At 42.1% G+C, this 12,844-nt stretch overlaps 1 protein-coding gene across 2 annotated transcripts in view; it reads right to left on the minus strand.

The window, feature by feature from the left end:
• The window catches only part of sh2b3 (SH2B adaptor protein 3), a 56,336-nt gene that overhangs the window by 32,863 nt on the left and 10,629 nt on the right, over positions 1–12,844 (minus strand). Inside the window, exon 2 of one of the 2 annotated variants that reach the window (XM_056377223.1) lies at positions 7,606–8,853. In XM_056377223.1, coding sequence (XP_056233198.1) covers positions 7,606–8,826 — 1,221 coding nt within the window. In that variant the 5' untranslated portion in view covers positions 8,827–8,853. Of the gene's footprint in view, positions 1–7,605; positions 8,857–12,844 lie in introns of both variants that reach the window. The other variant, XM_056377224.1, reaches the window with a different exon arrangement.

Raw genomic sequence — 12,844 nt, forward strand, 5'->3', positions numbered from 1 at the left:
GGAAAAGGACAAAGCCACAGTGGGCTGTCATTACATTTCATACCAACAACATTATGCCAACCAACAGGAGATATTGTTTCCAGAGGGATTTTCAAGCTCCGAGCCAACTGGCTGGCTGCTTGAGGATTTACAGATGTTTCAATATCCCGATTTTCCTTCAAAACGTCCCCCCATTTTCTCTGGACTGTATGAGACAGAGATCTGGTGATGCAAAATTAGAAAAAGTGAGAGACAAGTTCAGACAGGTCAACAGCAGAGGGAAACTAAAAAGCAGAACTTTTGGTGCAAAAAAGCCACAAAAGTTTAAGTAATCCTGTTTAATGAACCACACAGTAGACATACATGAGAACATCTACTCACGCTTTACCATTTCTCCAAATTTTACTGTCTAGTTAAAAAAAATGGATTTGTTGCATGATATTCACACCTGTGGTGAACACACATTCATTCTGTGAACACACGCATCTGTATCTATTACATGACTCAGTCAGTCACTTCAAGGCAGAATTTCTAGGTTTCATGAATCTCAATCCCTGGAAAGAGAAAAAGATTTGACTTTGCGGGTGAGATACAAAGACTGTTCTGACTTAAAATGAAACTAAAGTCTTGTCTCTCTCTGAAGAGATAGTCTCTGCTCTAAATACTGGCTCACAGGTCACCTGGAAGTTCTGCAACAGAATTCTACAACTGATCTCTACTTCCAGGACGTGCATGTTTGGCCAAATAACACTGTGGGAGACCAAAATATTATATTTGATTGAAAGCAACACAAACCTGGAAGCAACAGATGTCACTTCAATTTTATCAGGACTGCAAATTATGATACTGTCATTATCAATTAATCTGCCAATTATTTTTTCAGTTATTTGGCCCATGAAGTGTCAGATCACAACTGCCCTCACAAAGCCCAAGACAACAAGTCCAAAGTCAAAAGTCCAAAACCTAAATTTATTTGGTTTTCCATCACAAAAGATAAAGAAAAGCAACAACTTTTACATTACAGAAGTAATTTTCTGATGATTGATTTTATACCAGTCAAAGTTATTTCCTTTAAATAAATCACATGTTGAGTATTTTATTACTGTTTGGTTGATAAAGGCTTCAGGGTTGCCATAAAAATAAAAATCTTAAATAAGCACACAATTACCCGATATGCATAGTGGAAATATAACATGATCATCTGCAACTAGACTTTCCACCAGAAAACAGTTTGAGTGAAAACTGTGCGTAGTGGCGTCTGCAAATTTTCATCAAGAACTGGGACATTGTTTCTGGAGAGATGCAACTGTTGTAGAGTTTTTTGAAATGTCATTTTTAAAAGGCTTTCAGCAGCACAGATCAAATTCACTTCACCTTGATCATGCTGGGTCAGCAGCAGAAATCAGAGAGGAAGATATTTCAAACTTTTCATGGCTTGATTTGAGAAAATATGTATTTTGATTGATTTGATTTGGGTCATTTGAATCTAGCATTTCAGTCCAACTTTCAACTAAATAACCTGAAGAGCTAAAACGCAGTTTTAAATGTGCAACCGAGAAACCTTGAAGTAAAAATGACTCTCTCATTTGCTTGCCACGGCCCTGCAGACACCTTGGTCTCACTCTGTCTGTCCTCATTGCTACCCAGCTGTCAGTCTGTCTTTCTCATGCCTCCTGTTGTTGAGCTTCCTGTGTCTCTCTTGGTCGGTTTCATTCTGTTTCTGGTTCAGCTGACTGGGGCCCATGTGTTCAGAGCTTTAGTAGTGGTATGCGACGAGAGCCAAATTAACGCTGCATGTTGCCATATGAGAAACTAAAGTACAACAAGTAACACAGAACAGATGGACACCAGAGTCTGCTTGTTGGAAAAGTATTTTCCACTGATGTTGCAAACTTCTCTCTTACTGTCAGTAAGAGAGAGAGAGAGAGAGAGAGAGAGAGAGGGAGAGAAAAAAAAACAAAAAAACAGAATGTGGTCTGAAAGAAAAACACAGCATAGATGCAGAGAGAAGAACATAGTGAAATAAATGTAAATGCAAGCATGCGTAAAGATATATATTTAAATGCATTTCGACTTCAACTGTGTAGCAATTCTGTTGGTTTAATGGGGGCATAATTCCACTTGCGGCTTTCTAAGAAGGCCCATTAATGGAAATTCTTTTATGTTATTTTGACTGCAGGCTCAAGATAAGGTATCACATGACCCTGATGGGACGGAAAGGCGAAGACGAAGCTTTTACCATATATGCCAACATACATTAAAACATGTGTGAGAATGTACGGAGAGAGCACAAACACAGGCTGACATGGAAGGACAAACTCCATGAGCAACATGATACATAGTGTATGCACATGTACACACCAGCATGAAATGAAACCATGTGGGAAAGATTAGGTCTAGAAGAGCTGGAACAAACACATGCAAAAGGACCAACACACACACAAAGATGAGATGAGATGAGAGGGGTGTGATTAAGATGAAGTCTACAGGAGGTCTGAGGAAACATATCCGCCATCAGACTGCAGCAGTCTGTGGGAACCGACTCTGGAAGACAGAATACCACGATTTTCCTGGCAAGACGCTAACCTTGTCTGTAGCCTTGACTACTGTACGTCAGGAGAAAAGAAAAGCAGGGCTCGCTGTTGAAGAAACAAATACCTCAGTCAAAGCTGGCCAAGGTTACGAGATAACTCCAACACTTGAGGAGAACTGCACATTAAGATACTACAAAATAAGCAAAATACCAAAACCAACGCCAGGATTGTTAATTTGTTGAAGGGGTCGAGCTGTCAGTTTATCCTCATCAAAGTAGTCAAGGCCAAAGTTAAAGACTGAGACGAGATAGAGAATTTAAGGTTCAAGTCTCAGACAACACTGAGGACACGATGGAGACTTCTGCTCACTTCAGCTGACATGGCAAGATTCACTTCTGCAATAAAACAAGTGTTACATCTCATCACATTTGTTATTTTGTCATTCCATCTGCAAAACAACGTACTGACCTGACACCTGCTTATAGGACTGATGAACAATACCCTGTCATTAATCGTCCTAGCAAAACAAATACATCATATGCACAAATGCAACAAGTGGAGTGTTGTAGTGAAGAATTACTATCCAATCCCACTATGACATCTTTAAGTTTACTATTTAATTGCTTTAGGACTGGGCCATTACAATCACTATAAAGTGTTATAAAGGTAAAAATGGAAGCAGTAAAGTGATAGTGGCCTTAAAGATGGAAGCTCTAACCTCTTTAAGGGTTTGCTTTTTGTATTGTTTTCAGTTCAAACCAAAACTGTAATGACATCTTTGCAGCTGTTTGTCAACAATCTTATTTCATATTTACACCCTTACTTATAGAATATATACACCCGCCTGGGCTTTTTAAATATTGTGCTTCTATTTTCAGTCTTAACATGGCCTAACACTTTAGATTATACAGAAGTGAAACTGCCCTCAGTTTTAACTACAATTACAGGACAAAACAGACTTGCCCAGAGGGGGGCTGCATCTTTCACAGCCTTCAACATTTTTTAAAAAATATTTTAAGTCAGCATGATAAAAATAGCCGATGATAATGTAATGTGTTGTATGAAATCTGACAGCAGATTAGGTTTATTGCGTTTTCAGGCCTACACTGAGGAACTAGCAAGTGTGCCTTGAATGTAGCTTTCTCACACGAATACATTATCAGTTTCACAGCAGCTTCTTCTCTTGTGCTAAATGGGCTCACTGATATTACTGCTGTTTCTCACGCATAAAGACATGCAAATAAAAATACACACGAGCACCATCCATGGATTATTATTTTCTGTGCAGTCAAGATATTTGTGCAGCATGCAGGCGTGCATGCTCATACACCGACACACGCAAAGTTAAAGAAAGAGCCCGCAGACATGTGAAACCCCAACTTACATCCACAAAAACTAAACTATACCAACACAACGTATAACACAACAACCCCAACATATTCAGGCTTTGTTTATTTAAATGACTTCTTTTGAATGCATGTGCTTTTTCTTGTTTAGGCTAAAATGTGTGCATGCTAGTTCGCCGCTCTCCTTCCTTTTAAGGCCATTTTCAGAGCCTTAACTCTGCCCTGCCAAGACTGCGGACACACACACACACACACACACACACACACACGAGAGAGGGAGAGCAGTCAGAGCAGCAATGCAGTTGGCTAACTACAGCAACACTGCCATCAGCCAACCAGATCCTGCCAATGCCTTCCCATTCTGAACAAACATGCATACATGTGTACATACACTCAAACACACACCCACACTCGCACACAGCTCTGGCTCCATCATCAACTGAATTACCTCACGCACATGGTTAGGGCTGCAGCTGGCTGAAGAGTTGAGGGCTGCTAAATATAAAAACACTGCAAGCGCACATACACACTCAGACACACAACATCTTTTTCACTGACCCCCGTTTGTGCCAGAATACACACATGCACACACCCTGAAGAGAGTGAACGTTGCTTCCAGTGACCTTATAGATGACGGCAGCTAGTCAGCTAGTCGGCTAGACAGCAGTCAACTGAGCCGCTCTGATTACTGGTTTGGGGATCTTGGGGGACTGGGTGTGCAAGCACATGCAGCCTTGCAGCTGGCCCCATCTGGAAATATTGCAGGGTTTTATGCCATGAGGTTTAATGTGGGGAGCCAAGCATGCATATAAATTAAAAAAAAAAAAAAGACATCCTGCTGTGCTGTGATGAGCTGTCAAGCAAAGTCAGAGGAAAGCAAGCTGATCTCTCTTATTCCTAACTTCAAAATGCAAGCCACTAGATAGACAAACTTAAATAAATGTGACAATTTCATATTTTCTGACTGTTGAGTTGATGTATTAATTATGAAATAATAAGTAGAAAACTTATGACTGGCTGAAGCAAACCCCAAACAAACAGGAAACCGTGTAGGAGGCATATCTACTCACCAAAGACTATAAGAAGACGTGAATGTTGCAGATTCTTTGAGGTAATTCGTATTGAAATGTCACACTGGGCAAATGTTGAGCTACATTAATGCATGAAAATGAGTGTAATATAAAGAAATGTGTGACTGTAATCAGTGAGGCACAAACAGATTAAATCTGTATTTACTAATACAAACAGTAACATTTCTTCAAGCTTCTTTAAGTAGGCTAAAGGGCAAACTATCTCTTACACAATCTTTAAATTCTGAAACAAATGATGGAGTTTTAACAGTGTCTCTGTGTGCAACACAAGAACAGACGTGATGGTCTGATTAGTTTTCATTAGTCTAAGCTCTGACCAGTAATGTCACTCCTTTTTTCTTTCAGCTTGGTTACCACCAAAGCATGTTCAACATCGCAGCACACATTGTAGCTGCAGCTGAAAAATCAAATCAATCACTGGAGGCAAAGATGTGATGAACCACCAATAAAACGCGCAGTTTTCCGAGGCAAAGCTAAATGTCATCACAGCTTTTATCGTGTTTTGTCATGTGGCAAACTGTACAACAAAAGGAGCTTCTTAGAAGCTGCAAAATATCATTTATGAAAACAAAACAAATGCAGGCAGAGAAATGAGATGTGAGAGTGTGTGTGTGTGTGTGTGTGTGTGTGTGTGGGCTGTGACTAAAACAGCTGTGCCTGTGTGTGTTTGTGTGTGTTAATTTAAGAGTATGTACAGTATACAACAAAACTGAGTACACCCCTGTGCAATATCACTACAATTGTACCATTTCACAATAAGTTAATCATTTGATCTTATCTATGATTAACAAGACATACGGACCCCAAAATACAACTCTAATGCAACAAAAGTCTGTCTACCTGTGCTCCTTGCAACAAATTTGAGTACACCTGTGATTTCCAATCAAATGTAATTGCATGAACAAGGTTATAAAAGAACCTGTGAACACCACAGATTCCTCATTTTTAGCATCGGTTCTGTCTAATGAAACATGGCTTCACATGGTAAGATATCGCTTGAACAAGTAAAACACCAGATTGTGAGATTTCACAAAGCTGGCAGAGCTACGCTACCAAAAACAGGAGACTGAGGTCAACCTCGAAAAATTATGCCATGCACAATTCAAATTAATTTTCAAAAAACTTGCATTGAAAAGAAATTGCTTCTGACTTGGCACAAGGATTATCTGAGGGGATTGGGGTTTCAGTGACTGATCACAAAGTGTGAAGACTGCTGCAAGAAGTCTCTACGGATGGAGTCCAAGAAGAAACTCAATGCTCATGAACCAGCAAAAAACTACAGGATTAAACTTTGCCAAAAAACATGAAAAGAAGCCTGATTAATAATGGCATCACATTGTTTGGTCAGATGGAACCAAAATAATTTTGTTTGGATCAGATGGGGTCCAGCATGTTTGCTGTAGGCCTGGCCAGGACTACCACAGTGACTGCCAACACGGAGGTGGGAGCATGCTGATACAGGGCTGCATGAGTTTGTTTACCCAAACACTGAATAAAACGTAAACTCCCAGTCTCAAGGAGGAATTTTCCAACATGACAATGATCCCAAACACACCGCAAAAAAATCTGAGTTTGTAAAGTGAAAACTGTGACCTGGCCACGTATGTCCCCTGACCTGAATCCAATAGAAAACCTTTGGGGTATTTTAAAGTAGAAGGTAGAGCAACCAAACTCCTTCAGCAAAAAGCAGCTTAAAAGAATCATCTGTGAAAAATAGCAGAACATCTCCCCACAGATTTGTGCAGGACTGGTATCGTCCATGCCAAGGAGGATCAAATCTGTCATCAAAGGTGGACATACAAAATATTACAAAAATAAAAGAATGCAATCTCACTAATGAAGGGTGTACTGACTTTTGTTGGAAAGGGGTTTGTAAAGATGGATCTTTCATTGTGCTTTAATTGGTCAAACATTCCTGTTTTTCAAATTAATTGGCTTCATTCATTCTTCTCGGACTTTGTCTAAAAACAAATAACATTGTAAAAATTGACAGGATTTGCAATTACTTAAAGTTTTAGTGATATTGACCCGGGCGTGTACCCAGTTTTCTTGCAAACTTGCTTGTGACACAGCCTGGCAAATTGAAATCAAGCAACCCTTTAAAGGCTTCTGCGGGTTTCCATCTTATTGATGAACAACAACAGATCTACAGAAACTACAGATATGAAACACGAGGTGAGGAACCTGCCAGCTGTTACATGTTTCAGTGCTGTGCAGAGTTCTGAGAAGAACCTCAAAAGTTGCAAGAACTGCAGACACAATCCTGTGAAACACAGTCATCTGAAAGCAAGCATCTGCTGTACCAAGAACAACAGTAACGGAAAAGTGTCAGACAGTGATTATGCGACATAAGTGCAGTGTGTTTTCTGGATCAATGACAATCTATAGCTTGAGCTATTATCCTAAAACACTGCAGACATAGGCTTTGAAACCAAAACATAGCCATCTCCCTCTCTGTAACCTACCCTGAGCCCTTTTAGACATCAATCAACAAGTTATCACATTCTGTTTGGAGTGGCAATTACTTCTCTCAGTTAAACCCTCAATTAAAATAAATATCCAAAAAAGGACATGAGTGAATGTGCTGGATTGTCAGAGTGAAAAAAATCATGAATATAACTGATATGAAATGTGTATATGAGCATGTGTTTCTACCTTTGGAGGATCATAGAGCTCCAACTGGTACCTCTCCCCTCCTCCTCTTCCACCTCTTCCACCTCCTCCACTTCCTCCTCCTCCTCCTTGAATGTCCCTGATCCTCCTGACCAGCAGGCGGCAGCGTTGCCAGCGGGGCTGAGAGTCTGAGATAGTGTCATCCACCAGTAAGTACCTCAGTTGGCCCTCCTTACAGCAGCCGCTCACCTCTGACCTCCTCTGCCTCATGCTTCTGCTGTGGAACCAACGTAAACGATCCAGGAAGTGAGAGGCTACTGCAGCCACAGACCAATTTGAAGCACCTGGGGGGTTGCCCTCAGAGTTCAGACAAGAGGATGAGTGGGAAGAAGAGGAGGATGATGACACGTCCTCATTTGTGGAGGAAATCCCACCCACTCTGTCACCATTATTTTGGGGATTGTTGCTGTTGTTGGTGGGGTTAGGGCTGCTAGGAGACAGGTCCTGGGATGAGGGGGGGCTGGGCGGCTGTTTCTTGAAAATCCTTCTTACGGTCTTCTGGATTTGACTAACAGAGAAGTGGGTGACATCAGCGTGGCCAGGGTTGGAGGCTGAGGAGTCAGATGAGTACCGTTCAGATACCTGACGACGATCTGCGCCAGAGATCTCCTCATTGCTATGGCTGTGAAGCAGCAGTGACCCGCTGCCGATGCTGCGAGTCGACCCTCTGAGCACAACCGGATTTCCCGACAAGGAGTTTCCCGAAGCACATCGCAGCGGCTGCTCCTGTTCCCGGCTCACGACCACCTGCTCCACTTTTGGTGGAGCCAAAGCAAACAGAGCAGCTCCTCCACTTGGCCGGCCCGCCTCCCGATAGTCTTGCGCCCCAGACAAAGACTTGATCCGTGATCGACCAGTCACAGCCTGTGTTGGAAGGGGACGGGCCACTGGAGATGTGGAGGAAGCACTACCGGTGGCGGTAGAGGATGTGTTCTGGCTGAGCGGAGTGCCATCTTTGTCGACCTCGCAGCAGAAGTGCTTCTGGAAGAGGTCGGTGAACTGCTTGGAAAAGGTCTCTGGTGGGAGCACGTCATGTTGTGGCCACTCTCGGGCGAAGCTCTGGTAGTGTCCAGCCAGCTGCCGGGCTGTGGCGATGGCGTGCAGCTCGCAGAACTCCCTCCAGCCTCTCGGGGGCACTGCCACGCCAGGGCCTCCTCCTGCTGTTGTGGTGGTGTTGGCTGGATGGATAGTGTTACCATTCATTGCAGTAACCAGACCGGCTGAGAATCACTGCTGCGAGACAAAGAAGTTGAAAAGAAACAGAAAAAGAAAGAGGGAAAGAGAAATTGATGGTTGTAGAGGAGGTGGGGGTAAAGGAGTCGATTTGAAGAAAAGAGAGGAGATGATTGAGGGACAAACAAAGGAGAGATATGGAAATGTAATTAGAGGCAAATCAAGATAATGCAGAGTGTTGAGCAAGAACTGGAGCACTAAAGATGGAACTGGCAAAATAGTCAGAGCATTTCTTTGAAATATTTGAAAGTTTGAAACGGTTCAAACATTGAGAAAGAACAGCCAAAAGTCTGATTTTATCTGCACTCAATCTTAAACGGCCCAAATTGGATTACATGGGCCTGCAAAGAATCTCTGGCAATCAACCAGTCATAGAGTATCTTAATAGATAAGGACTGCCACAGTTCACTCAAAGGACAATGTGTAACCATTCAATTTGGGAAAAAAAAAAAAAAACTGAATCAAGAGCGTAAACACTCTGAGTACCTATAGACTTAGGAAATCAGTTGAGGTGAATAAAATAAAGAGAGAAAATGAGGAGAGGGAGGTGTAGTTGCATCAGTAAAGATGACTAAATCAGTTCCAAATTGCACCGATATGGATACAAGTATTTGAAATGAATGAAAACAGTAATAAGTCATTCGGACAGTCACTGAATGAGGCCCTGGCAGAGGAAGTACGGTTAGAAAATTTCTCAATCAGCCACACTGCCTGCTCGGCCATCTGTGTGTTTGTGTGTTTACATGTGACCTGTTTCGATATTCCTTCTGCTTTTTTTCTTTTTTTTTCTCTTCTCAAACCCCAAAATGAAGACTTCATTATGTCAGGACCATTACATGGACTCTGCACCCTATTTATTCAATCAATTTGTCTCCTTCAGCAGATAATGATAGACCAGGCTTGTTTACCTCAGAGAAAAACGCACTGCTGCTCCGCTAAAATTCTCACTAGTGAAGGGAATAACTGCTTACAAATGGGGTTTGACGATTATTTATAATATGTCATTGTACTGCACGCACTTGCTTGTCATTTTTCTCAGATTTTTTTAAAGCAGATTTTCCTTGGATACATTGAGGTGGTGGTGCTCGATAAACCTTGGACAGCTTGGCCTCCAATAGTTTGTCTCGGCTATTTGTTATTCTCTGTTCTGTGCTTTGTTTCACTTCCCTGCTCCTGTGGCTACACACTGATACACTGTATTCTGGTTAGTTTCATCTCAGTAGGCTTGTCTTTCTGAATTATGAATTTAGAAGAGTCAAACATTTATCAAAATGTAGTGTTTCCCATCATCATCCTGTGCAGAAAGACAGTTCTGTACTTCAACAGTGCACATCCTCATAACCATCCACCTTGGTTAGCTCCTCGCTTCTTTTGTAATTAGACGGATGAGTGAGTGGTTTTAAGAGTGAACCACATAAGTTCCACTGAAGAGAGGAAACAGGATGCATTCCTAAGTATTCAATAAGAGCCAAACCCTGTGCTTCATCTTTTCAGACACCCTTATGCCATTCCTTGGTGTGTATATACACACACCGCTGACCCACAAATACAGTCCCCCCTTGGTTAAAGAAGATTAGTAGTGGGAGAGACACATTTCTAAAGAACGTCATCAGGCCTTAGCTGATGCAAGAATGGAGCTTCTTGGTTTACGCAGAAAGCCCGTGGATGATACAGTGTTGTAAAATCAGCCACAGAGATGCGAGATTTTCACACTACTGTGCAGCAAAACACTGACCTTTATATGTGCCAATCATGAGATATAGGGACATAGAATAACTTTGTCTGATTGTAAACTTTGGCATGATAGGATTCTGCAGTTACATTTGTTGCATAGGATGATAATGGTTGATAATGGTATTTGGAGAAAAGCATAAGAGACAGGTAGAATATCTCACCATGAAACACTTACAGACAGGAAAACATTGACAACAGACATCAAAAGATAAAAACATGCATTACACCTAACAACTGCAGCTCATTTCTATACACTATTGTGCACATGCTTCCCATAAATGAGCAAGCTGAACAACAGTTGAATACACTCACAGTAAGACTTCATCTTCAGGAGTATTAACAAGGGTTTGTCATTCTCACACTACAACATGTGCCTACAGTACATACCATCTTCCTCCAGTGCAGCAGAGAAGTGTCTATTCAAAATACAGGAAGTATGAGTATGATGTATATGCTTACGGGTGTGTGTGGGTTGGTGTGGGGGGAGTCACAGACTGTGGTCCAACAGATCACAGAAAACCACAAGAAATAAGGGGGGGGGGGGGGGGTGTTGCTGCTGTGGTCGGGCCAAACATGGAGCAACATGTCTCGTTATCTGTTGGCTAACATCTCTCTCCCTCTCCGTGTCCTAAACGACGATATTCAGAGAAGAAAAGCTGTGAATTCTTGAGACTGTGTCATGCAACGAGCCTGCTGCAATTTATGTATCGTCAAACATACCAGGGGACGCATACGTCAATGAGGGAGTGAAAACTTGGCATCGTGAAATATTGCGTCACTAAAGTTCCTGGATGTGTCCTGTCACAACAACCAATTCCCTTCCTGTACTTTGCAGAGCATGCTCAGTGCATGCCCCCTTGTGCCCCTGCAGCTGGCCCCCCCAGAAGCCTGTTTCTATCTGCCTGGCCAGCCCAGCGATGACTCAGCACTGACTGACTACAGAACACACACACACACACACACACACACACACACACGCACACATGCACACGCGACACACACACACATACAGACATACACTTCCTCTCAATGTATCCCTCTGGGGGCTCGGCCGTCACTGTTCCCATGGTTTTCCCTTTCATTTCATCCTCACTGTCCACTGGTGTGAGGATCTCCAGATGTGTTTGGGTTCATGCTTCCTTTACTGTTACCTTGACTAAGGGCCTAACAGAGCCACAGTCCAGTTGTGAAGGAAAACAAAGAGGCTAATACAGTTTGGTGTCTCCCTTCTCTGTTCTTATCCAGAATCTCTAACCTCAACGTGGTGCTTTGTTATCGTATTATTGTTTTGCTAGACACGATCAGCGGGGGATGACACAAAAGAAAGAGGCCAATTCAAACACACGACATTTCAAATGGAAAACTTTCCTGCACAATAGAGTCAAAGTTCCTGCACTCCCTCCTTTCTTTCTTTCTTTCTTTCTTTCTTTCTTTCTTTCTTTCTTTCTTCCTCACCTTACTCATCACTCCCTCCTCGTCCTCATCTTCCCCTACAATGCCTACATTCTTCACTGTGACACACGCACATGCGCGCACGCACAAACACACGCACGCACAGGCACACTGATTGCTTTCTTCGTCTCTCTCATGTGCTTTACAGAAATCTGGCACAGCTTTTTCCTGCAGCGTCAACACCACAAGCAGCCTGAGAAACTGCTGTCCTGAGCAACTGTGGCTGATGTCGACATCAGTCGCAGGTTTTCTGACAAGAAAACAAAAATTTGTTTAACCAAACAAGTGCTGCTGTTTTGCATGCCTCACCTATGACTATGACTGTAATGCTGCAGCTCAATTGCCACTGTTTAAAATAGCAGTCAGTAACAGAGAGCGACATCTACAACACTTGCCTTTATTGGGCAGATGCACGTGTCAGACAGGTGCTGGAAAAAATAGTCTGCCAGGAAAGCAGCTTGTGACTGACTGACATTCAGAGAAATATAGCAGTCTCTTCATCTGAACCACTGACATGCACTGTGCAGTCCACCAAATAAGGAACCATAAGTCAAACTACTTCGATCGGCTTCTCAAATGTGATGATTTGTTTCTTCTCTATGTCTACTCTTAGTAAATTGAATGTATTTGTGTAAATTAGCCAAAAGCTTTTACACAATTATCTAATGATTAGTTAGGAACTGATCAGCAGGATATCAATAATGTTAATAATTACCCTGATGCACTATTCGGGAGGTTGTCTTCTGTGCAACTCAGTCACTTCAAAATCTTAGTATAACTGTGATGTGAGTTGTTTAGTTTA

This window comes from Seriola aureovittata, chromosome 5 (genome assembly GCF_021018895.1).
Source record: "Seriola aureovittata isolate HTS-2021-v1 ecotype China chromosome 5, ASM2101889v1, whole genome shotgun sequence".
NCBI lineage: Eukaryota > Metazoa > Chordata > Actinopteri > Carangiformes > Carangidae > Seriola > Seriola aureovittata.